At 31.2% G+C, this 27972-nt stretch overlaps 4 protein-coding genes across 4 annotated transcripts; all 4 read right to left on the bottom strand.

Annotated features, from left to right (window-relative positions):
* Nucleotides 1–10742: 10742 nt before the first annotated feature.
* On the bottom strand, nt 10743–11861 carry LOC108909165 (exosome complex component RRP46). The gene is made up of 4 exons (XM_018713413.1): nt 11742–11861; nt 11565–11678; nt 11391–11512; nt 10743–11062 (listed from the first exon to the last, which is right to left on the bottom strand). Exons 1-4 carry the CDS (start codon nt 11812–11814, stop codon nt 10751–10753), a joined length of 621 nt encoding a protein of 206 aa, XP_018568929.1. The 5' UTR covers nt 11815–11861; the 3' UTR covers nt 10743–10750.
* Nucleotides 11862–13321: 1460 nt separating this feature from the next.
* LOC108909164 (protein YIF1B-like) lies at nt 13322–16224 on the bottom strand. Its single transcript, XM_018713412.1, has 4 exons — nt 16152–16224; nt 15975–16088; nt 15801–15922; nt 13322–14033 (listed from the first exon to the last, which is right to left on the bottom strand). Exons 1-4 carry the CDS (start codon nt 16222–16224, stop codon nt 13443–13445), a joined length of 900 nt encoding a protein of 299 aa, XP_018568928.1. The 3' UTR covers nt 13322–13442.
* A 1507-nt stretch (nt 16225–17731) lies between these two features.
* LOC108909166 (protein YIF1B) lies at nt 17732–22356 on the bottom strand. Its single transcript, XM_018713414.1, has 5 exons — nt 22195–22356; nt 21998–22126; nt 21606–21802; nt 21199–21339; nt 17732–18443 (listed from the first exon to the last, which is right to left on the bottom strand). Exons 1-5 carry the CDS (start codon nt 22226–22228, stop codon nt 17853–17855), a joined length of 1092 nt encoding a protein of 363 aa, XP_018568930.1. The 5' UTR covers nt 22229–22356; the 3' UTR covers nt 17732–17852.
* A 1817-nt stretch (nt 22357–24173) lies between these two features.
* On the bottom strand, nt 24174–27969 carry LOC108909169. The gene is made up of 2 exons (XM_018713417.1): nt 27854–27969; nt 24174–27801 (listed from the first exon to the last, which is right to left on the bottom strand). Exon 2 carries the CDS (start codon nt 27799–27801, stop codon nt 24793–24795), a length of 3009 nt encoding a protein of 1002 aa, XP_018568933.1. The 5' UTR covers nt 27854–27969; the 3' UTR covers nt 24174–24792.
* Nucleotides 27970–27972: the final 3 nt, after the last annotated feature.

Genomic DNA, 27972 nt, shown 5'->3' on the forward strand with positions numbered 1-27972 from the left:
AATGGATGTACTAATTTTTGTTAGTTAAATTTTCAGTGTATCATACAGGACGTTTCAATATCGGACGTCTCGGTGTCCCGTGAAATGGAACTACTATAAATTTTCATGGTCAAAATAAGTCAATTTAACTAAACTTATCCCATAACCTTCACATAACCGCTAGAAGTATCAATATTGGCAAAAAATATTTTTTAACTCTAACGATTTGTACTATTTTTATACAGATTGCACTTTTTGACGTACTAACAGTAGATTCCTTCACCCCTAAGTAAATATGCTCTTTTTATATTACTAAATGTTTTTGTGTAATTAATTATTTTTTATTAATCACCCCAACGAATCCATTTCCCATAAAAAAATAATTTAAGTGTCAATTTACTTGAATATAATAACTAATAATGCTCAATGGAATTTAGACACTAGTAATTTAATGTTCTTTCATGCAAATTATTTATTATTCTGTATTATTTACTTTATTATTTACTTATTGTCTTCAATAATACCTTTAGCAGTAGCACTAACAACAGACGAGTCAACGGTACCTACCTCATCTACCATAATTTGATACACCCTGTATTGTATTACTTTGAAAAATGAGTACTATTCTACCCGAGAAAACAAAATGAAGAAATACCAAACTTCCATTCCATTTCAACTAACCAAATTATCTCTTGGTATGTTTCACGGTTATCTAGATTGAGGCGTGACATCCTTGTTAATTAGTCAACTGACTGTCGCACTATTTTAGTGTATGAAATATATACGTGCTATTTTCAGATGCACTTCTTTCGGGTAAGATTAATACCACAATTTTATCGAGGCTGACAGTACCATAAATTATACGCCTCTGGTTCGTCCAGTTAATTCCGAGGTGTAAGAGACAAGTAAATACAATTAGTATAATACAAATTTTTCTTCTAATCAAAATGTACGCACGCAACAACTTTAGTAAAAAAAAATTATCACGCAATGTCATATACAGCGAATGGAGCGTACTTCATGGGTAGCTCATTGGACGAAAATAGACCGATTCGGACCTTCTTCAACTACTTTCTTAGAAAGTCAGGGGTCTGTTGTGTTTTTAAATGCAGATAGGCAGCAACTTTGGTGTGCCACAAGAAAATGTTTTGGAGCCACTTTTATTTCTAAGTTATATTAATGATGGTTTTATATATTAATTGTGAATGTATAGATCTATTTGCAGATGATACTTTATTGGCCTGTAGTGGACCGAGTCTGAATGAATGCATTGATGTAATAGTCAATAGATTAGATTTTAAATTCTAATTAACCTTATATAAAAATTTTAGTGATTATTAGTGACTATAATTAGTAATAGCTAATTATAGTCACTAAAATTTTGATATAAAGTTAATTAAAGGTTAAAATATTACTAAGAATGTATGCGTTGATTATGAGACATCCATCAATAAGTTTTAACATAAGCCTACTTTGAGAAAGTCACTTATTTTATACACCGTCATATTGTAAGAGTTCAATTAAAAGCCTTTTTTCTCGAAAACCGTCCACATTAAGAAGTTTTAAGTACATTATTTTACTAAACCAATGCTACTATCATTTGAATGATAGTGCCTAAAAAGGCGTGATCACCGTGTTATCATACACATAAGTGTCGATATTTTCCTGTAAAATGTCCAAAGATAAAAACACTGCACATACAATTACAATACACTACATGCACTTAAAAATCGTATTTGTTCACACTATATTCATACTTCAAACATTAACATTTTAACAGCAAACGATTGTCATTTTTTAAACTTATTGTTAGTTTTGCATTCATTATATATCTTCTTTAAAAGTAATAACACTTAATTAATTCTTCATTTTAGGACAAGACATTAAAAAGCTACCAACAGTGTTTCTGTTAAATCCATGGAGCCGCTGGAATATTTTTTTATCGAAATTATAGTTAACGAGCTACCGAAACAGCCAGTGGTCTCAAATCCAAATTACAGCTTCGGGGTAATTAACCTGTGCGTCTAAATCATTAATTTTTTTCGACATTGCAAGTCATTACGCTGGGTAATGAACCGTGCCAAATACACATCGATTAACGATTAACCATACAAAATGTAATATATTTAAAGGTTTTGGGTAATACCCGCACTGAATTTTAGTTCCTTTAGTTGGATTTCGAAGTCTGAATATAAAATTGTATGTACGTTTTCATTCAGGTGACTTTCCCTACAAGTTGTCCATGGACCAACTCTTAAAATAAAGCAACTAGGCTAAATTACATTTTTAGTACAACTTTGTTTCCTTAACGGGCCCTTTTTTAAAAAAATTATTTGCTTAATTTTTACGATAACTGTCACTTTGCATTTTAGTATATGGGGTGGTCAATGAATATGTAGGGTGTAATTTTATATGGGGGTCAGTTTTTTAGATGTAATAGTACGTGTTGGACATAATACTAATCTGAAATTATTTGTTTTTGTCAAATAAATAATATCTAGTCTACACCATTACTGGGCAGTTCCAAAACTCGATTGCATGTGTTCATATCAGTTGTTGCCTATTATTACTTTTTTAAGACAACTACCTACATGAAACTAACAGAGTGGCAGGCGAAACTGCAATGGAAAATAATATTGTAACAACATATTTTGCTTTTTAACGACTGCAACATATTAGTTACCAAATTTTTCTATGCCGATGCAGCCAAAAGTTGAACAATGAAAAAGATTTGAATATTTTTAGAAGATTTACATTTTTTACATAATTTATTATTAATTATTATCTAATATTGATCTGCAAATAGGCATACGTTAATAATTGCACTCCTATTATACTGTACTATAAATTGTACATAAAAAATAAATTAATATACTTGCTAATCTGAAGTTTTTAATAAAAAGTATCTATTTATAAGTCCAGACTATACTGACTGTTTNTTATGAGACATCCATCAATAAGTTTTAACATAAGCCTACTTTGAGAAAGTCACTTATTTTTTTATACACCGTCATATTGTAAGAGTTGAATTAAAAGCTTTTTTTCTCGAAAACCGTCCACATTAAGAAGTTTTAAGTACATTATTTTTAGAAAATAAAATCGTACATAAGAAATACAAGCCCGAATGGTAAAAAAACTAACCTAAAAAAAATTAGAACTTAGTATGTAATAGGAATGTAGCATAACTAACGCCCTCTATGAAATATCCAAAAATTAATTAGACCAGCGTATTTAGCATCCTTAAAAACCCCGGAAAACCAAATTTCATAAAAATATTTCGTACCTTTTGGAAATTTTCGTAAAAATTAAAAACTAAAAAATTTTACTTTGTATCTCGAATACAAGAGGAAATAGACATATAATTCATAAACCAAAAAATTCTTATTTTTTATCGTACTACCACCCCATGTATTTACGGAAAGTCTTTCTGAAACACCCTATATATTTGATATTTGAACGAAATTTGGTATACACAGAGTTTTAATAATAAAATAGTTTATTATCCCTAAGACTATAACAATCATAGCATAAGACTATCACAATAAGTAGTAAAAAGATAATACATACTTACGTTTACTAACCACATACATGGACCAGATGAAAAATTTTGATATTAGATGTTTTTTCATTTCTCTTTTAAACTCGCTTTGTGTCTGATATTTTTAATATATTTAGGTAACTTATTGCATAGTTCCACTCCTATATAATTTGAGCATTTTTCATAAAAAATGATTCCAAGCCACGTGATCAGTAATTTTGTTTGGAACTACTGTATTGTTTTTACTGATTATCTCAATAAAATTAGGTATGTTGTAAATAACTCTAATTCGTCAAATGTGTGTATCCATATAGAGAAATGAAGTAACATGTGGTATATCTTATCGTAGTAAACACTCATTGTCAGGTACAATGACAAAGATCAGACTGAAATTACAGTCAACCTACAAAATCAGTGCCTACTAGCATTTTGTTAATTATTGTAATATGGGTGGCAAGATAATATAGACATTCAAAAAATATTTTTTGTACCCAAATCGCTCATTTAATCAAAATTATACAAGAGTCCCAAAAACTTCCAATTGGTATCATCTATCAAATTAAAAATAGTTGTCATTATTGCCCGAAAAAGGAAAAACTTATGAACGGATATTATCACACACATCAATTTTGTAGGAGTTGTAACTTTTAAAAAACACCCTGTATAACACCAAAATGTGTAGATCGAAAGCAAAAGTTCTCACCCCAAAAATAATCAAATTCGATTAATATGTATTGAGTTATTTACAAAATAAAAAAAATTCACGAACTTTGAGGCCAAACTCTAGCGGCCAAACGAAGCGATTTGGGATATAAGTGAATTACTCAAATCATTTCTACGGAATTAATTTTGAGGAGTTGGGTACCACTATTAATTGGTTTATAAAAAAGTATTAGTCCTAACTTAGCCGTAACTTAACCTTAATCTTAGTCCTAAAAAGTTAAATGTACAGAATGTAATGTATCGGTTTATAAAAATCTTAACCTTACCCTAGTCCTAAGGTGGTCTTAAGACATGACCTTGAAAGTTCGCATCTTTTAATTTTTCTAGGATTAAGACTAAGATCTGAGAAGTGCGCATGCACAAGTATTGCATTTCGTAGCATGGTGATCTCCTGTCTTTGTCTATGGTGGTCGCCATTACGTCATTACCATAGTAATAGGTTATATTTTTCTTTTCACTGACCAACAAAACAAATAAAATAACATTACCACAGAATAATAAACAAGTATTATGCTGTGATATTACTAGCCATGCGCGTAGTCGAATCGCTCATTGGTTAATCTTAATAAAATTAGGACCACACATTGTTTTTATAAACGTGTACCTATTCTTAGGACTAATACTAAGATTAGTGTAAAGGTTAATACTAAGACTAAGACTAAGTTAGGACTAATACTTTTTTATAAACCAACCATTANTTTATAAACCAACCATATCTTACTACAACCTCAAAACCCTCTTTATACAGTAATGTACAGTATTAAATACATACCAACTTGAGTGGAAATAAACCAATGCTACTATCATTTGAATGATAGTGCCTAAAAAGGCGTGATCACCGTGTTATCATACACATAAGTGTCGATATTTTCCTGTAAAATGTCCAAAGATAAAAACACTGCACATACAATTACAATACACTACATGCACTTAAAAATCGTATTTGTTCACACTATATTCATACTTCAAACATTAACATTTTAACAGCAAACGATTGTCATTTTTTAAACTTATTGTTAGTTTTGCATTCATTATATATCTTCTTTAAAAGTAATAACACTTAATTAATTCTTCATTTTAGGACAAGACATTAAAAAGCTACCAACAGTGTTTCTGTTAAATCCATGGAGCCGCTGGAATATTTTTTTATCGAAATTATAGTTAACGAGCTACCGAAACAGCCAGTGGTCTCAAATCCAAATTACAGCTTCGGGGTAATTAACCTGTGCGTCTAAATCATTAATTTTTTTCGACATTGCAAGTCATTACGCTGGGTAATGAACCGTGCCAAATACACATCGATTAACGATTAACCATACAAAATGTAATATATTTAAAGGTTTTGGGTAATACCCGCACTGAATTTTAGTTCCTTTAGTTGGATTTCGAAGTCTGAATATAAAATTGTATGTACGTTTTCATTCAGGTGACTTTCCCTACAAGTTGTCCATGGACCAACTCTTAAAATAAAGCAACTAGGCTAAATTACATTTTTAGTACAACTTTGTTTCCTTAACGGGCCCTTTTTTAAAAAAATTATTTGCTTAATTTTTACGATAACTGTCACTTTGCATTTTAGTATATGGGGTGGTCAATGAATATGTAGGGTGTAATTTTATATGGGGGTCAGTTTTTTAGATGTAATAGTACGTGTTGGACATAATACTAATCTGAAATTATTTGTTTTTGTCAAATAAATAATATCTAGTCTACACCATTACTGGGCAGTTCCAAAACTCGATTGCATGTGTTCATATCAGTTGTTGCCTATTATTACTTTTTTAAGACAACTACCTACATGAAACTAACAGAGTGGCAGGCGAAACTGCAATGGAAAATAATATTGTAACAACATATTTTGCTTTTTAACGACTGCAATATATTAGTTACCAAATTTTTCTATGCCGATGCAGCCAAAAGTTGAACAATGAAAAAGATTTGAATATTTTTAGAAGATTTACATTTTTTACATAATTTATTATTAATTATTATCTAATATTGATCTGCAAATAGGCATACGTTAATAATTGCACTCCTATTATACTGTACTATAAATTGTACATAAAAAATAAATTAATATACTTGCTAATCTGAAGTTTTTAATAAAAAGTATCTATTTATAAGTCCAGACTATATTGACTGTTTTTTTTGCTATCTGCAATTAAATTATATTAATATTAATAATATTAATATTTGTTATGGGTTAGAACAACTTACTCCTATTGAAAAGTCCATACCTACTGAGATAAACCCTCTAAATGTAGTACCCAGAAACGATATTCACATAGCTCAGTAGGTGACAATAAACGTTAATATTTTGATAAAGGTAGGTTGGTCCGAATCATAAAAAAAAAAATAATATACCTAGTTACAAATTTGACAAAACAATGTAATTTTATATGCTTGAAATCTCTTAACTACTATTATACATACATACTATGTATGTATGTATGTATTACATAGTTTACGTACCTCAAAAGGTATCCATCTCCAATCCACCAACACAAAATGTAACAAAAAATTGCTTAAGGTATTTTTAGTGGCGTCTATATTTTAGGTAGAAAATAAAATAAGCCTGTATTCATATTTTCCTATAGCCTGTAGTTATAATAAAAACATTTTTAAAAAAATGTAAAAAATGTCATAACTATTTATGAAAACAAAAATAGAAATATTAAACATTCAGATAATAAAAACTTATTTTTTTTTGTCGCTAAATTATATCAGATACGTCACTTAATAATGCAATAATAATAAATGCAAAACTTGAACTAAAACAGACTAGCAATACCAAAAATAATCTTCCTCCATAGTCCAAACCCTTCCCTCGGCGCGTATCCATTACATTACGTCGATTTAATTTTCCCCCTTATTAGAATTTTAACAGTATTTTAATAGAGCAAACCTTACAAACATTACATCACCGTTCCTAGGAGCGCATTTAAATTTTTCGAGCTATGAATTGCATTACGAGAATGACGGGTTCGTGACTGGTACCAAAGTAATTGAATCTGCGCTTGAAAATGAAAAAGACGTTCATTGTTGTTTTTTCAATTAGTTGTTGACATGGAACAATGCATGTAGGGGGTTACTTTGCCATTATATGGTAGGGTTAACTGTTTGTTACGAAACATAAACTTTTAAATTTACCAAATTGCATGAGCCAAAACGATTCAGTATCAATCGTCAAACAAGGAAATTATAGGATATTTAAGCGTTTTTCAATAAAGAAAAAATTCATACGTTTCACAACATGAAATAACAATAGTAAGTACTAGAATAAAATATATTTGTAATATTTCCTCCGTTTCGATTTTATGTTTACTTTCTCCACTCTGGCTTTTGCATCATATATACATACAGTCGTTCCAACAGATCAGAACTTAATAATAACTAAAAAATATCAAATTCTTAGGGCCTCTACCTCTACCATTGCTTCCTTCGTTCTATAAATTTTTCTGCGGACGCGACGCCCATGTTGTTGTATACCTGGTTGCCTGCCAATTATTTTGTAAAATATTTTAAAAAATGTACCTAATCATTAGGTCATTCAATTAATGTACTGATCGATTAATAAGAAACTAATAACATGTAGTAATAAGGTTATTTCTCCTTGTAAACAATTAACCTGATAAAATACAGGGTGTAGCAGCCATAATATGTTGCAACAAACCTTCAGGATCGTTTCCTCTGATAAAAACAAAAAGATAGTAAGGACTTGCCTTAAAACGATTCTAAAGGCTTTACGCTTTCAAATTTGAACTTGGAACACAAATTTTAATAAATTACTTAATGACTTGAATAAAAGCCAGTCAGATGAATATTTCATTAATTATATACCTACCTCTAACTACCTGACGATGCTTTGAACTTTTATTCGCAAACCATGCATTCTGCAAAAAAACTCGAGCAATACAAAAGTTTTGACTGAAATTGGTCCATATAAATCTGTAAAAAATCTTTTCTAATTTCTACTCTACCGATTGCTTTTTCTTTAACTTTTACATGAGGAATACTGCATCAAATTTAAATTCCATGTTCTCAATAGAATAATTTATCAAAAACTGCGTTTTCTTTCCAAGAGTCGAAAAATTTTGCAGACTTTAGGAACCATTTTGTCAATTGTTTTGAAGAAAGCCCTGAAAAGGTGCCATAGTGCTGTTGTTACACTTTTATTTGACATCATTAATATTCCATTATCTCTACAGCACATGTCAATCAGTGCATTTCTTTTACATGTGTGCATCAAATTTTGTAAATACAACAGTATGCTGATAAAAAAAAATGGAAATTATAAAGGGCATTAATAAAGTACATCCATAAATTGTAAAGGGCAATTCAAGAGTGATTTTAAATGAAAAGTATGAACATCGGTCCACAAATTGATAGTTTTCGAGATACAGGGTATTGAAATTAAAAAAAATCACCCTTTGGAAAATATCTCTGAAGCCGTTTGATGCTGAATGATGAAACTTAGGCTGATGATTTATGTAAGTAAAGATATGTGGTGGAAAAACCAGGATTCACTCTTACTGAAATCCTAGAAATTCGACATCACAGAATTAATGAAAATTGGACGACTCCTTATAGTATTTCCAAAAAAAAAAAATGTGTAGTTTTATTCGATTTTCAGGTCTTTTTAATTTATTTTTAACTTTCATTAATATCAATAGCTTCATTAAACCTAACATAACTGCAGAAGGATTTTTTTCGGAAACACCGTGATAGTAACTTTACCACTGTAATAATTTATCAAAGAAAAAAATATTTTATGCATATAAATACATATAATAATAAACCAAAAGTGTAGCAAAAATAATAATAATACTCTAATACTTAGGGGAGTATTGCCCTTCATCCTGCAACTGATTGCAGTACTAGTACATAATACTGGTTGATATTACTGAGATATTTCCACATTTTTTTAATATTGAAACATAAAAGAGTGACCGCACAAAACCTGTGATTTTCGCCCGTTTTTTCATAATTCGCAGAGAATTACAAAAAATACATAAAAATATTGTAATGTTCTAGCACTTGAGGTTCGTAGGTGTGAATAAAAGTACTCAGTATATAAGGTATTTATCTCTAGGTCGCCGAACAGTTCTTATTTATATACAATAAGGTACACATACACAAATTACATAAAATAAAATCAATCTGACAGTTACTAAAAACAACTCTACTGTCTATATATTTTCCAATGTTAACTATCCTAATTTATATTAATTGCTCCGCTGTAAGTCAGCGAATGACATTTCGTCACAATATGTTTTCTATCACGCGCGCTTGCTATGGGACCTATAGTATAGGGGGTTAGGTGCACGGAAAGTGCTAGATAGTACAACAGCGTTGCGCTATGAAAATAACATCACGCTGTTGTACTATCTAGCACTTTCCGTGCACTTAACCCCCTATGCTATAGGTCCCATAACGACTCGCACTTGTGATAGAAAATAGTATGTGCAACTCGTTCGGAAAAGTTGCCATAGCACCACTTGGGCGCTTTCCGCACTCGCTTCGGTCCTGAGTCAACTGCGTCCGCGTGACACTATTGGCAACTTTTCCCCACTCGTTACACAATGTACTATTGGTCACAAATTACTTGTCGTAAAAAACTGAAATATAGCTACGTATTTTGAAAATTAAAAAAATCACCCCTACTTAGGGGTTGAAAAAATATCAAAAATGAAGAATTTGATTATTACCAATTGATATAATAGCATGTAAATTATCTTCATATCTTTTTTGGAATTTTTAATTATTTCTTATATTCTCCATTTTTGGGGATGATTCCACCTCTTGAGCACGCTTAAGGGTGGATTTTCTAATTCAACATGCTTATTTCAGTCATGAGAAAAATCTTTCTTTGTATCAAAAACATTCGATAGAAAAATTCATATGCTAATAGTTTTTATATTTACTGGTAAGATTCAATTCTTCATTTTGGGCGTCTTTCCAACCCCTAAATAGGCATGATTTTTGAAAATTTTCAAAAAACTAAAAGCTATGCTCATCTTAATTTTTTACGACGAGTAATTTGAGACCAAAAACATATTTTAGTTCTCTGCTGTTGGGATTATGGGTAGAACTAAAACACTTTAATAATTAAAAGATATTGTTTATTCACTTATTCAGAGAGCACATCTATTTGGTATCAAATCAGATTAAAAACTAAAAGTCTTTCCCAAGCCCAGTACTACAATATACCTCCGTATGTTTATAAGCATTTTTAATTTATGGGCAAAGGGCTCTCGAACCTTCAGCTGATAAATATATAAACATATTAAAAGTAGGCAGTATCTAAGGATAGGAATGTTTTTGTATACGTAACTTGAGTATCTTTCAACATCTGCGAATTGTGAAAAAACGTGCGATTTTTGTGGTCACTATGAATAATTTTTTAACTGAAATCATGATATTCAGAGACTTCCCATAAAAACTACAACACCAAAAATTAAAAAGAATTATTATTAATAAATAACAATTAATAAGTTGGTGTTTTAAAAGTTAATTATCTGAAAATAAAATTTTCTTAAAAAACAAAAATACATTTTTACTTTGTTGTTTACTCAAATTGAATGCTTCTTCATACTGTTCCTTGGTGAAAGATCCTTCTGTATGAGACGCTAAGATTCTTTCTTTAACATTTTCAAATACAAATATAAAAGATGCCTTGACGCTGCTATCATTTATTGGTGGTATCAAATGAAATTCATTATCTTCGGTTAAGAAACAACTTACTGCTCCAAACATAAATTTCATATCTATTCCAGAATCCAAACATGATAAACACGCTGCGTTAATAGCACAGGATATTAGCTGAAAAAATATTAAATTATATGTATATTACTTACATCCCTTTACGTCTTCATTAAATTAATCATACTTTATTATAACCGTTGAGTGAGAAATTTCTCACTCAACGGTTATAATAAAGTAACAAGTACAAGGCATAAGGCCATTTGAATTGAAATGTTGGTTAAAATGTAAATTTGAACCAAATATGAAAATTATCTGTACTTCCAGTTGAACTGGAAATGACTGAATCAGTTCAATTTGTTGCCTATTTTGCTGATATTCATGTTGCTAACTCTAATCATAAACGTGTTATATCCAATATAAATAATGTAGAAATTATTTAAATTACTTGACCACTGTTCTCCATTTCTTGTATATTTACTAACACAGCTGATCTTGGAAAGAGAGAAGCCGCTAAAGCAGTCTCACAGATATTCCTTATCAATGATTCATACAATCTATCTTCAACGCCTAAAATATACTTTGTAATATTTTGTAATAAAAAGGTTAAATAAAGACTTACCTGGCAATCCACTTTTTGGTCTGTAACTACATTCCACTGAAGCTTTATCAATCAAAAGTTTTTGCATTTTTACTTCAACTGGCCCATATAGACCTGCTATCACTGTGGTTTGTCCTATAAAAAAATACATTTATTATTTTTGTTGTGTCTATAGAATCATAAAAATAAATATGTTACCTTCAGAAAACATTACTGATCCATCGGGTCGACTCAAAACACCTAGTTTGCAAGAAAAACTAGGTTGCTCCATAATGCAAATATTTTAATTTTTGAAATTTTAGGTTAGGTAAAGGTAAAACTTGTTTACATATCATAGACCTTATTATGGGTAAATCATAGATAGGACAGACGTTGTTTTTGTTCCGACAGAGAACGGTTCAAGACATACTGACAATACCAAACCCTTGGACAATACCTAGGATTGTTTGCTGACATAACCAAAACAAGCTTATAATTTACAAGGTCTACGGGGCAAATAAAAATAAGAAACATTTGGTTTTTATCCGCGAGGTCAGGGAGACTAGACATGCGAGGGTTTGAGACAGGTAGACTAGTCAAGGAGCACGAAGTCATACGGGAAAATTGACAAAATTTGTCCAAGAAATGGCAGAAGTTGGGGTGGCACTAGTGTTCCACGTGTCCCAAATAACCAATTTTATTTTATAATGAGTTGAGTAGATATATCGGGAAGGTATAGATAGTATAACAACCTAAAAAGTAGAAGTCAAGTCAATAATTATTGCAATTTGATTTATTTTGATTTTTTTTGAAGTAGTAAATAAAAACTGCCGCTATTTTTATCACCCCTCTCTAAACGGTACATATGGGACACTAGCGCCCTCTTATTTTGGTAAGATTTTTGTTTACATGGAGTTCGGGGCGGGCTCCTTGTGGTTTGAGAGTTGAGACAGTTTTGTTTTCAGTTAGGACTTTTAGGTCAAATATCTGCTACTTCTTCTTCTTCATATGCCTTGAGCACGGACTAATTTGTTTTTATAAACATTAGCTGCTTTCCAATTGACAAAAATGTACTTCGGAAGCACTTCAGATTAGCTTTTTACGTTCTAATGAGTTGGAGCATTTTACTCCTGTGTTCCTGTTTGTTTTCCTGTCACCTCACACACCACCTTTTACTGATGTGAGCTTTATATTTTCAAATTGTTTTCACTATGTGGAGTTAGGACTTTTTAATATGTTTTATTATGGTTATTTTGTGCCACTGTTCTTTAATAAGAAAAATTTATATTAGGCTTTGGCATTTGGCTCTTAATATTAAAAATAAGTGGTTGAAAATTATTTAAATACGTGATTAACTCGGAGGTGTTCCAATTGTTTAAATTTGGAATATTTAAAGAGTAGAATACTACAAGAACACTTCAGGAGCAGTTCCCTGGCAATTGGAAAGCAGCTTTTAATAATGCAAAGTAGATAAGATATTCTAATACCTTGTTTAAAAAAAAATTAAAAACTAATACAAATAATGCAACAGTATATAATATCAAGTATATTTATACCGAAATTTAAGAACATAGAAATCACTGATTATATAGTGGGACCACATGTAGTACACAAACATCGCCATGTTCTAAGAAAGTAAATTTGGGGACGTGCAAAAAATTTAAATCATCATTTTACAATATTACTGATTTGTGTGTATTTCAACTGTGCAGTAATTAAGCATACAAGCAAAATTGGAAAATTGTATGCTGTACCACAGCTTTTAAAAGTACATATTAATGTAAATAAAAAAGGAATAGTACAAAATAGCAAACACTTTATTTTTCACACGTTTATAAAATTATATTACATATTGTGTATACTAAAAGTATTAAGCAAAATAAATACCTGTTTTAATTTAGTAGTAATAGAAACTAAGAGTTACTTTTCAACCTTTGGTGGCAGGACCAATTCCAATGGCAATAAATGATAAGACAACCACCAAGACAAAACTGGCTGGACAACAGCCACAAATAACAGAAAATATAACCGCCTCTTGTGGCCTGCGCTAGGTTGCTGAGCACCGTAATAACTAGTATCCTGGGCGTTTGTCTCAGATAACACCTGCACCTTGAGACTCCGCACCAAGAAAAATGCCAAAGCTAAATTTGTATATATCAAACACGAATAATAACCAGTCCTTCCTCCAACGAGACTAACTAAAATGCTAAAAATAGTGCCGACGAATTTGTATCCAGCATAAGCCAGCAGATCTAGGGTTCTTAAGCTTGTTTCTACTTGCATTATATAAAGGGTGGAACTGTAAATGGCCAATTCCACTAGACACCAAGCCAGGGCGGATGAAGCTAAAATCCCTATTTGTTCAGGGCTAAATCGCTGTTGTGTACCTAATACTAAACCAGCCACAAGAACGTAAGTAACGTACGCCATCGTTGGGATATATAAGTCAGGGGCGTTGATTTCAAATCTTGGTTGCACCGGGCCATCTTGTTCATATTTCACAGACCAATCCTAAAGATATACAGTCTGGCATTACAAACTATACCCCACGGTCAAAATTATAGAGAGTGACTCATTGCTAGCTTTTGCACTAGTAACGAGGATGAAGCATGCGGGGAACGAAAATCCATTGGCGTGTCTGCATACAAGACAAAAAGATATAGAAAATATGGAAAAAAGATAATAAAACATTATAGATTCTATAGATGGGCGTAGAGAGCGGCACAAAACAAATAATATTGAACCGTTATAAAAATCATTTTATATTTTACACGTGTTATGGTAATAGTGTTTTTATATTGTCCGAGTCACTCTCTATAATTTCGACTGGGAGGTATATATAGGAATATTTCTACAGAGCATGCCAACTATTATTCTGATTTGTATTAGTCATAGATATGTGTAAGATAGTAAAAGATTTAATTGACATAAAAAAAAATTTTCATTCATGTGGATGGCATAATTGTGCAAAGAAGTTTTTCGATCCCAAAATATTGCATTTATTTAATTTCAGTGATATTTCTGATAAAACTAAATTTTTAACATCATTCGCTTTACAAAATTTTTTTAATGGAGTTATTTATTTAAAAATGTTTCCTTCATTGCGGCCAATTAAAAACAGTAACAAAAATGTCACAAATAAAAAAGTAGTTATTTCATCTGGCCGATGAAGATCAGACGCGTAGCAGCAAAGTGTAGGAGGAGTTCGCAGAGTTCATTTCATTTGGGAGTCATAGTGTTATACATAAAAATTAAAGGAGCTCTCTTCAAAGATTTCAAATAAAATTTTAATGAGCAAAGCAGAAAATTAAAAAATAAATACTTGTTTATGTAAATAATAGAGCTCTAATGAATTTAAAGGTAGCAGGTATCAAGAGTTTTACCCATTTTCACTTTCTCTCCTGATTGTACTTTGTTAGGACTTTTAGGTCAAATATCTGCTACTTCTTCTTCATATGCCTTGAGCACGGACTAAATTGTTTTTATAAACATTAGCTGCTTTCCAATTGACAAAAATGTACTTCGGAAGCACTTCAGATTAGCTTTTTACGTTCCAATGAGCTGGAGCATTTTACTCCTAAAGTGTTCCTGTTTGTTTTCCTGTCCCCTCACATACCACCTTTTACTGATGTGAGCTTTATATTTTCAAATTGTTTTCACACTATATGGAGTTAGGACTTTTTAATATGTTTTATTATGGTTATTTTGTGCCACTGTTCTTTNTGTTCCTTGGTGAAAGATCCTTCTGTATGAGACGCTAAGATTCTTTCATTAACATTTTCAAATACAAATATAAAAGATGCCTTGACGCTGCTATCATTTATTGGTGGTATCAAATGAAATTCATTATCTTCGGTTAAGAAACAACTTACTGCTCCAAACATAAATTTCATATCTATTCCAGAATCCAAACATGATAAACACGCTGCGTTAATAGCACAGGATATTAGCTGAAAAAATATTAAATTATATGTATATTACTTACATCCCTTTACGTCTTCATTAAATTAATCATACTTTATTATAACCGTTGAGTGAGAAATTTCTCACTCAACGGTTATAATAAAGTAACAAGTACAAGGCATAAGGCCATTTGAATTGAAATGTTGGTTAAAATGTAAATTTGAACCAAATATGAAAATTATCTGTACTTCCAGTTGAACTGGAAATGACTGAATCAGTTCAATTTGTTGCCTATTTTGCTGATATTCATGTTGCTAACTCTAATCATAAACGTGTTATATCCAATATAAATAATGTAGAAATTATTTAAATTACTTGACCACTGTTCTCCATTTCTTGTATATTTACTAACACAGCTGATCTTGGAAAGAGAGAAGCCGCTAAAGCAGTCTCACAGATATTCCTTATCAATGATTCATACAATCTATCTTCAACGCCTAAAATATACTTTGTAATATTTTGTAATAAAAAGGTTAAATAAAGACTTACCTGGCAATCCACTTTTTGGTCTGTAACTACATTCCACTGAAGCTTTATCAATCAAAAGTTTTTGCATTTTTACTTCAACTGGCCCATATAGACCTGCTATCACTGTGGTTTGTCCTATAAAAAAATACATTTATTATTTTTGTTGTGTCTATAGAATCATAAAAATAAATATGTTACCTTCAGAAAACATTACTGATCCATCGGGTCGACTCAAAACACCTAGTTTGCAAGAAAAACTAGGTTGCTCCATAATGCAAATATTTTAATTTTTGAAATTTTAGGTTAGGTAAAGGTAAAACTTGTTTACATATCATAGACCTTATTATGGGTAAATCATAGATAGGACAGACGTTGTTTTTGTTCCGACAGAGAACGGTTCAAGACATACTGACAATACCAAACCCTTGGACAATACCTAGGATTGTTTGCTGACATAACCAAAACAAGCTTATAATTTACAAGGTCTACGGGGCAAATAAAAATAAGAAACATTTGGTTTTTATCCGCGAGGTCAGGGAGACTAGACATGCGAGGGTTTGAGACAGGTAGACTAGTCAAGGAGCACGAAGTCATACGGGAAAATTGACAAAATTTGTCCAAGAAATGGCAGAAGTTGGGGTGGCACTAGTGTTCCACGTGTCCCAAATAACCAATTTTATTTTATAATGAGTTGAGTAGATATATCGGGAAGGTATAGATAGTATAACAACCTAAAAAGTAGAAGTCAAGTCAATAATTATTGCAATTTGATTTATTTTGATTTTTTTTGAAGTAGTAAATAAAAACTGCCGCTATTTTTATCACCCCTCTCTAAACGGTACATATGGGACACTAGCGCCCTCTTATTTTGGTAAGATTTTTGTTTACATGGAGTTCGGGGCGGGCTCCTTGTGGTTTGAGAGTTGAGACAGTTTTGTTTTCAGTTAGGACTTTTAGGTCAAATATCTGCTACTTCTTCTTCTTCATATGCCTTGAGCACGGACTAATTTGTTTTTATAAACATTAGCTGCTTTCCAATTGACAAAAATGTACTTCGGAAGCACTTCAGATTAGCTTTTTACGTTCTAATGAGTTGGAGCATTTTACTCCTGTGTTCCTGTTTGTTTTCCTGTCACCTCACACACCACCTTTTACTGATGTGAGCTTTATATTTTCAAATTGTTTTCACTATGTGGAGTTAGGACTTTTTAATATGTTTTATTATGGTTATTTTGTGCCACTGTTCTTTAATAAGAAAAATTTATATTAGGCTTTGGCATTTGGCTCTTAATATTAAAAATAAGTGGTTGAAAATTATTTAAATACGTGATTAACTCGGAGGTGTTCCAATTGTTTAAATTTGGAATATTTAAAGAGTAGAATACTACAAGAACACTTCAGGAGCAGTTCCCTGGCAATTGGAAAGCAGCTTTTAATAATGCAAAGTAGATAAGATATTCTAATACCTTGTTTAAAAAAAAATTAAAAACTAATACAAATAATGCAACAGTATATAATATCAAGTATATTTATACCGAAATTTAAGAACATAGAAATCACTGATTATATAGTGGGACCACATGTAGTACACAAACATCGCCATGTTCTAAGAAAGTAAATTTGGGGACGTGCAAAAAATTTAAATCATCATTTTACAATATTACTGATTTGTGTGTATTTCAACTGTGCAGTAATTAAGCATACAAGCAAAATTGGAAAATTGTATGCTGTACCACAGCTTTTAAAAGTACATATTAATGTAAATAAAAAAGGAATAGTACAAAATAGCAAACACTTTATTTTTCACACGTTTATAAAATTATATTACATATTGTGTATACTAAAAGTATTAAGCAAAATAAATACCTGTTTTAATTTAGTAGTAATAGAAACTAAGAGTTACTTTTCAACCTTTGGTGGCAGGACCAATTCCAATGGCAATAAATGATAAGACAACCACCAAGACAAAACTGGCTGGACAACAGCCACAAATAACAGAAAATATAACCGCCTCTTGTGGCCTGCGCTAGGTTGCTGAGCACCGTAATAACTAGTATCCTGGGCGTTTGTCTCAGATAACACCTGCACCTTGAGACTCCGCACCAAGAAAAATGCCAAAGCTAAATTTGTATATATCAAACACGAATAATAACCAGTCCTTCCTCCAACGAGACTAACTAAAATGCTAAAAATAGTGCCGACGAATTTGTATCCAGCATAAGCCAGCAGATCTAGGGTTCTTAAGCTTGTTTCTACTTGCATTATATAAAGGGTGGAACTGTAAATGGCCAATTCCACTAGACACCAAGCCAGGGCGGATGAAGCTAAAATCCCTATTTGTTCAGGGCTAAATCGCTGTTGTGTACCTAATACTAAACCAGCCACAAGAACGTAAGTAACGTACGCCATCGTTGGGATATATAAGTCAGGGGCGTTGATTTCAAATCTTGGTTGCACCGGGCCATCTTGTTCATATTTCACAGACCAATCCTAAAGATATACAGTCTGGCATTACAAACTATACCCCACGGTCAAAATTATAGAGAGTGACTCATTGCTAGCTTTTGCACTAGTAACGAGGATGAAGCATGCGGGGAACGAAAATCCATTGGCGTGTCTGCATACAAGACAAAAAGATATAGAAAATATGGAAAAAAGATAATAAAACATTATAGATTCTATAGATGGGCGTAGAGAGCGGCACAAAACAAATAATATTGAACCGTTATAAAAATCATTTTATATTTTACACGTGTTATGGTAATAGTGTTTTTATATTGTCCGAGTCACTCTCTATAATTTCGACTGGGAGGTATATATAGGAATATTTCTACAGAGCATGCCAACTATTATTCTGATTTGTATTAGTCATAGATATGTGTAAGATAGTAAAAGATTTAATTGACATAAAAAAAAATTTTCATTCATGTGGATGGCATAATTGTGCAAAGAAGTTTTTCGATCCCAAAATATTGCATTTATTTAATTTCAGTGATATTTCTGATAAAACTAAATTTTTAACATCATTCGCTTTACAAAATTTTTTTAATGGAGTTATTTATTTAAAAATGTTTCCTTCATTGCGGCCAATTAAAAACAGTAACAAAAATGTCACAAATAAAAAAGTAGTTATTTCATCTGGCCGATGAAGATCAGACGCGTAGCAGCAAAGTGTAGGAGGAGTTCGCAGAGTTCATTTCATTTGGGAGTCATAGTGTTATACATAAAAATTAAAGGAGCTCTCTTCAAAGATTTCAAATAAAATTTTAATGAGCAAAGCAGAAAATTAAGAAATAAATACTTGTTTATGTAAATAATAGAGCTCTAATGAATTTAAAGGTAGCAGGTATCAAGAGTTTTACCCAATTTCACTTTCTCTCCTGATTGTACTTTAGTACCCACCACTTGATCCTCTGACATATTATAAGAAATGCACACTCTCATATTTGCTCATCTCACCAGACAGATGAAACTGGTAGAACAGTACAAATAATGCTCTATAACTTTTTTAATACAAGTTTTTTGTAGATGTTTTGTTCAAACATTTTATATGGTTAAATAAAAACTAATTATTATTATTACATTATTATTTATAGGGAATGTCTATTCTTCTACGTTTGTCCAAAATAATCTTTTCAATTACTTTTCCATTAAAGTCTGATATTTCTCACACCATTAATTTTTCAATTACTGTTAGTTTGACTTTACAATTTAAACTTTTACTATCCTTTAAAAAACACACAAGAAGCAATACGTAAGTCACAAAATGTTACACCTCCCCTGATCAAATAACGTTTAATAAGAAAAAAAGCCATGAATAATTACTATTTGGTTACAGTGACCATGACCACCACTGTAAACACTTTACAGATGTAGGAGTGAGCAATGCGGAACCCAGGTATTCAGAGTTTTTCAAACGAATTTTGCAAGTCTAGCTAAATTGACTGCTTACTACTTTAACATTTGTGTCTTTTTAAGGGCGATAGCCACTGTGATGGGTTAAACAAAAATTTTTTTGCTTTAATTTAAAGTTTATATCTTCAAAAATATGTGTATAAAATTTTAAGTAAAAATTCCGAAAATTGCCTGAGTGACAGTCATTTTAGTAAGGCAGGTATAGACGCCATAAATCATCGGTGCACTAGGGGCAGACGAAGAATCGTGCGCAAAAGGGCAATAAAATAAAAAACACTGCCAAGGACACCACTGGAGATCTAAAGGAAGAACCATCATATGGCCCAGAATCGATAGTTTGATGTAAGTATAAATATGTTAGTAGATACATGATTTTATAGTAAGAAAAATGGTCCGAAAACTTTAAACGTGTTTTTCTTAAATTATCTAGATAACATTGTAAACTAAATTTTAAATTAATTTTCTTTATTATGAAAATTTCTATTGGGGTATTGGGGGGTGCCACCAAAGAGCCCTCCAGCCGCCACTGTATTTGCTATCCCCAAAATGTAACAAATTGGATATCACTATATATGTTTGGAACTATAGTTAGAATGACACCTAATACGCTTATATTCTTTACCAAGGAAAGGAGGGGGGGGGGGGGGTATTTGAGGTTCCGTTTAGGGTCAAATCGACTGTTTATGACCTATACTTACTGGCAAAAAAATATTTTTTTTTTTTGAAAAAAAGCAAAAGGGGCCGCCCTGCTCCTCTAACAGGCAAAATTTTTATGAACCAAGTTACATTCTTTATAGATTCTCCTCAATAATCAATTGTTTTTCAGTTCCATTAAAAAATTGTATTTGCATTTGAAGAATTCAAGTACTTAATCTTTAAAAAGGCAAAGGTTTACAAGAATTTTATTACTGTCATTTAATAGTGTTCCTCTAACCGTACAAAATATAAAAAAAAATCTACAAAACATTAGAATTATACAGTATTATCTCCAAACAAAATAAAAAATAAACTTGTAAATATCTGACAAACAGTATAAAGCTGAGTAAATGAATAGAGAAAACATTTAATTGGGATCGAAAAATTTCTTTGCCACCAGTTATGAAGATGATTTTTTTTTATTTGTATATTAATATTTTAATTATTGTAATTCACTTTGGATGATTCCATGATACCCATCCAAAGTAACTCATGCAATTGTGCCTTTATTTAGTCATGCACCTTTATAGTTATTAAGAGTTTACCATTAATTATATCCTATTTCGACAACTTACATCTTTTATTATAGAGCAAATTGTCACTAAGTATTTTAAATAAAGATTTAGGTACATACCTTGTGGGTAAATGGGAAAAAGAGCAACACCAATTTTGAAACAACATATTTAGTGTCTACAGCAAAATAATATTTCAGTTTAGAAACAGGAACATATCTTTCCACCTCTTTCTTCAACATCGTTTTACCAGCTCCAGCTAACTAAAACCAAATGTTTATATTTATGGGGATGGCATTTCTATTATCAGTTTTTAAACATTTTTATATTTTGTTCTAATCTTTATAATCAAATCCATTCGGGATAAACAAATCCCAGAGATCAAATCATTCACAAATGATACATTTCTAATACGATCTCAGATTGTAGGTTTCCGAAAAGCCCTAATGTGTCACACATACTTTAGAATAATTATAAATAAAATTGTGCAGGAAAAAATTAGTAAGGAATGATGATAGAAGAAGAATACCTGTTGTCCATATTGCATTGCCATATCTTGAACCATTGGCTGACCCAAAACACCCAAATTTGGAGGTGGCATACCCACTGCATTAGGATTTGGATATTGAGGCTGATTATTATAACTAGCAAAACCTTGTGGTTGTGGTGCTTTTGGGCTAGTTGGGAAATTTTGTTGAGCTTCATATGGAGAATTACTTGGGAAACCTAAAATCAAATGATATTTTCAAAATGTGAGAAAAATATTTTTGATATTCTAAACAAAGTCTATCACTACTGTATAGCAAGATATTTCCTTGTATTCTGCACACAACACTAGTTTTCAGTTAATTTTAATCTTTATCGCAGTGTAAAGATTAAAACAATAATACAAATTTTATTGAAGACCAATATTAACCTTACCTTGCTGAAAAGTATGGTCAGGCTCTAAATTTGGGTATACGTTTTGTTGAGGATTAATGTTTCCTTGGTCAAATGGTGTATAACCCATCGCATTAACATCGCTAACCCTTTTTATTTTCTTTCCAAATGCTGAAAACAAATGGAATTTTAAGGTTATATTACCAAGTCGTTATAAATAATTGAGGTTTAATACTAACAAGGTCTTCCTCCTGTGTTTGCGTTGTAATTCATTTTGAATGGTATCTATTTAAACTCATTTAAAATACAAACTCCCTTTATTCTTTTTAATAAACCATTATTACTTTCGACACGTCACTTTTCACCCATCATCTTAAAAATACAAAACTGACATGACATCGTGAAAGTAGTTACATATGTCAGATTTATTCCTTGAATAAAATGCGATTGCAATGAAAACTGTTTCTATAGTGCTCTAGCAACAAACCTATTACTTTCTTTTTATTGATCCGAAGCATCTGATCTGAACACATCTGAACAGTACTGAGCACCGTCACACACGAGGTTGGCATCATAAAGGTAAGTCCTCACAAACGCGTTTTGCGGCAAAAAGAATAAAAACATATTTTTAATTCCCGCCTTCCAAAATTCAAAATAAAATTAACCAATCAGATGATCACCGCAAAAAAATAAAACGTAAACGCATCCATGAGTCCTTACTTACCTTAGTTCAGAATTTTTAAATTTAAAACAAGACGATTTGTGTTTTGAAACAAGAAAATATAATTTAAGTAATGAATTCCTACACAGACAACATAATACATATAATCAACATATTGAAATTGCTAGAATAAAATGTGATACAAATATTTAATTTATTTCTTACAATTTAAACTAAAAAAGTATGTGCTTGGAGACATTGATTACAGTAGATAGAACTGTAAGCTTTAAGTATATTTTTCGATCTAGTACATTAGAAATAGATTGTCGTTATAGCCATACCAAACGATCAATATTATATCTTGACAAATACATTTTTTTTTTCTTGGAAACTACTATAACCGAACTAACGAATAATTAAATAATGAGGATGCCGTATATTCAATGTCTCACTCAAATGTAAGATAATATTTTAGTTACGTATTGCACATATAATAACAGGTGTCGAACTCTGGAATTTTTTCTGTAAGAAACATTTCCCTATTTTGGTCCCGCTAGAAACAACTTTTAGACCCCTATCAGATTATTACAAATTTTTCCATCAAATTTGTTTGATGAAACTAATATGATGAATGAATATGACATCAAAATTAGCTATTATAACAGTATTAAATTGCTTTGATCAAACTAATGATTTATTCAAATTAGTAAAATAATAAAAATGAAAATTACTCAATAGGATTGGTTAATTTTTTCGAGAAATAATTTATTATCTACATTTCTTTACTTTTTATTAGAAAATAGAGAACCATATATATTTCTTCAAAATCAACATGTTTAGTTTTGCAAACTGAATCAAAATAAGTAAGTAATAATTAAAATCATTAATGAGCTAACCAAATTTTGAGCCACCGTGTAAAAATTCTTAACAGATTCAGTATAGGGTGTCCGAAAAATAGTTGACAGACACATAGTTGTGTAAAGAGAGTGGAATTCTGATATGAAAAGTCTTTTGACGTTTTTTTGTCTGACGCAGATTTAATTATAATTAGGAACTAAATAGGATACCCAATCAGGAGTACGGTTTAAGAGATCACGCTGTCGCGAAATTCCGCTCACCGCTTTACTGATCCTACCATGTTTTCTACCACTCGGCATTCCCTTAGAGCATACTCCTGGTTGGGTACCTTATTTAATTCCTAATTAAGGGTGCATCAGACAAAAAATGCTAAAGGACTTTTCGTCTCAGAATTCCACCTTCTACCCCTATGTGCCTGTCAACTATTTTTGGGACACCCGCGCTGGTACACATAACAATTTTCAGTTATTGTATGAATTTTCCAAGATAACTGCATCGAGCAATTTTTTCTCATTGCACATAAAAACATAAAATATAGAGTATCCAATCAAAAACATAAAAAGGTATTGTATATTAGTTACACCCTATATAATTAAAATAAAATTTAACTTTTATAACTGGAAACTATTTTTTTTATTTATATGAATATTTATTATAAAATAACACACCTGTTAATTGTAATAACAAACCTATTTATTAAAAAATACAATAAAATAATGATCAAGTTAAATATATATGACATAAAACTAAAAATATAAGTCTCTCACAGAGTTCAAAACAAAATAGCCATTGAAAGTGCAATTGAATTCAAACAGCCAAAACCTAAAAGACTTGTAGACTTCTATTCAGTGACCATCTTGTAAGTCCTACTGACTTTACAATGACCTTTCCAAAAAATTGTTTTTCAAATACCTAGAATGTAACAAAGGCACTAATTTACAATTTTGATTTCTTAAGTTTTCTTAGGCATCCAATATTCCAAAATAAAAGAAACATCCCTAAGATTTGGAGGGCATATCTTAACAGCTATAATTGGATTTAATATCGCAAACAAATTATTGATGTAAATGCTACGATATATTTAAGAAAGCAGATCATATATTTAGTTATCGGTTAAATAAAAGATTAATGTTATTAAAAATTAACATCAATTTTAACCCTAAGATTATCTATTTATTTTCAAACAGCATACTTGTCAACAAGAATTTTAATGTACTAAAATTTATGTAGGTATTTCAAATAATAGAAGGAAACACTATCATATTACTTTTATTATCCCAATGCTTCCTCAGCTTTTTAATGCTAAAATGTAAAATAATTATTTATTCCGCATTTTCATTAATAACTCAAATCTTCTGTTGGACCTTACTCCTTGAATAACATTTCTTCTTTCTTCTAATGTATTTTTCATTATTTTGGATTTTGCTGCCACCGCTTTTACTTGTTCTTCTTTAGAGGCTTTTTTAATATTCACTGAACCTACTTTGAAACCGAACCGTGTAAAGCCTTTTTCCTCAGCAATAACTGCCTTTGGTTTTGGTAATTGTGATTTAGCCTTTAAGAGTTCCTTCTTTTTCCCTAGGGGATTTAATTTATTTTCTTTATTCGCCACTTTTAGATTTGATTTTGATGGAGACAAGTTATTAATTTTAGTAACTGAAATATTCGGTTTATTATTTCGGCTTCTGTTAACATTCTTCGTTTCATTGGATGGCGAAGATTTTAAATGGACTGGACTAAATTTCAATTCCTTTCTTTTGGTGGAAGCTTTTGGGATATTTTCATCTGGCGGCTTGCGTCCTGATAACAGTAACTTTGCTCTGGTGGCTTTCCTTTCACTCATTTCTTTAATATTTTCCAATTTATCATAAGCTCTTTGATGTATTAGAGCAAAATTAGGTATTTTAGTTCGAACTGCAGGTAAAGGTTTCTGGATATGCACTGTACAATTTTTGCTATCATCCTCCACCATTTTCTGTTTATTTTTTAATAAAGCTTGTCTCAATAACATACTTTTACCTTTAGAATAAGGTGTACTACTACTGGAAGGCATTATAGGACTACATTTTCGGTCAAAGCTTTGTCTAGGTGCACTTACTTCCAAATTACTTAAAATTTTATCGTCACTTTCTTGCCAAGGTGCAGATATGTTCGATATATTTAGCGAATTATTTGGAAATGAAACAATTTCTTTATGCATATCTACATTTAAATTGCTCAAATTTTTAAGTGAATTATTTTCTTGCAGCAGTGTAGAAATGTTTCCCATATCATGCGAATTATTTAAAAATGAAATGCTTTGTCGCGATTTATCCCAACGTCTCCTCTTGTTTACTTTTGAGGTGTCCAGGATCTTAGAGTAGGAAGTGTTGGATGGTAATGGAGAATAGTTCAAATCTGGAGATAGATTTTGTGATTCTTTTATAGTTTCATCATCTTTAATAAATGTGGCAGTTCTAACTAAACTGGGCACAAATGAAATATTGGTTAAAGTTTCATTATCATCCTTAAGTTGAGCTGACTGGGTACTAAAAGATTCCTCATCATCCTTGGAAAATGTTGCCTCCCTATTTAACTGTACTGAAATATCATTTAAACCATTAGTATTTAATTTTTCACTGGTAGGGACAACACCTGGTTCTATTTTTTTTAATGGCACAGGGGTTGTTAAATCGATAATTGAATTGAAAATATTATCTTCTTTTTCATTTGTAGAATTTCTTAAGCTTTTGTTTCTGGGAGATAATAATTCGCTGCTACTTTTTCTCTTTGGCGATTTTAAAGTATTGGCCTTAGAATATTTATAAGACATATTTTGTTTGTTTAATGAATTATTAATAATTGAAACTTCATTTTGAGATACATTCTCATACGAATTGGTTTGATTTATAATTTTTGGTGAAGTGATTTCAAAAGTTTTATTTCCCTTAGTAGTTGAGAGTCCATCCGACAAACTGTTAGTATGGGTACCGTCATCGTTGTCACTTTTATATGGTGTCATGGTCATATTTTCTGTAGTTAGTTTTGACAAAATTAAGGTCTCTCTTCGAATATTTTTTCCCGGAGACTGGAAACGCACAGATTTTCTAGAGGACTTCCTTCCATTTATGGTGGCATTATTATTTGAAAATGTCTCATTTTTAAAACCTTCATCAATAAATTTGTTTTCAAGCGTATTATTAAAAACATCATCATCATCAGAATCAAAGTCCACGTCAAAACTGACATTCACAGTTAGGGTGCTGCTTCTGATAGTGCTCTTCTTGTTTTTCATTTTTATAGATTCCTGGCCTGACAGGAAATTTTCTAAGTTTGTTCTGCTCCGTCTTTTGCTGACTGACAGTTTTTCTTGCGTTTTAGGATAAGGGGTAGAATTTATTTTACGTGACAGTCTTGCTGTGGCAGACTGTTTCCCAATTCCTCCCTGATCATCCATACAAATTGTTGATTTATCAACTTTTGGAGTCACTTGAACTTTTATTTGTTTTGTACTTATTTTCTTGTTTTGTTCCAATTTCCTGTCAGATGCAGGCGTTGATAGGACTGATGAATTACTAGTATTATTGCTCTGAGATTCCCTTATTAAGGTATCACTTAACAGCTTTCTTATTCTTTTAGCATACCTTTCAGCTGTGTTCATTTTTTCCGTTTCAATATTAACATTAATATTACTTGCACTATGCTTCTTTTTCTTTAATTTCGGGCTCTTATCTTTTATTACAAATTCTTCATCTGAATCTTCATCGGTACTAAAGCCTTTTTCAATGTTTTGTTCAGACTGTGATTGACTAAAGCTTGATAAACCTAAATTTTCATTACTTCCATTAGAGTCATCTTCCTTCATTTTATCGGTAATAGTTCGAGTTTCCATACTTGGATTTTCAGATGTTTTATTTCCATCAGTGTGTTTCCTAGACTTCTTAAACTTTTTCTTTTGTATATGTTCATTAGAAAATTTTTGCGAATTTGCAGAAAAATAATCAGCTACTTGGGATATTCTTGGTAAATTATATACTTTCTTGGACTTTTTAGTCTTTTTGGCACTGTTTTTTGTTGATTCCTCAGAATCCTGTGATGTGACACTACTGTTAAGACGGTTAAAGTCTTGAGTACTTCTAATCTTTTTTTTACGAAACCTCTTTTCTGAATTTATGTCCACTTTGAGAGGAGATATGCCAAGTGTTTCACATTTAAAGTCAGTTACTGAGCAAGAGCCTGATTTGCTTTTTCGGTCGCTACCTAATGTCAAGGATTTTGAATGTTTTAAAGGCGTTTCATCATTGCATTTTTTTCGTAACTTTAACCGGCGTTCTATTTTGGTTGACATCTGGAAATAAAGGAACTAGAAATATTATTTCTACAAACAAATAGTTACTTACTTCTGGTTTTTACTATGTAATGTTTCTGCTTTCTGTAAAGAATAAGAATTCTGTTTCTAAAAGCATATACACTACAAATACTCTTTTTTCTTGTCACTTTTTGTATTCACAGAAGTTAA

This window comes from Anoplophora glabripennis, unplaced genomic scaffold (assembly GCF_000390285.2).
Source record: "Anoplophora glabripennis isolate ALB-LARVAE unplaced genomic scaffold, Agla_2.0 scaffold318, whole genome shotgun sequence".
In the NCBI taxonomy this organism is placed as follows: domain Eukaryota; kingdom Metazoa; phylum Arthropoda; class Insecta; order Coleoptera; family Cerambycidae; genus Anoplophora; species Anoplophora glabripennis.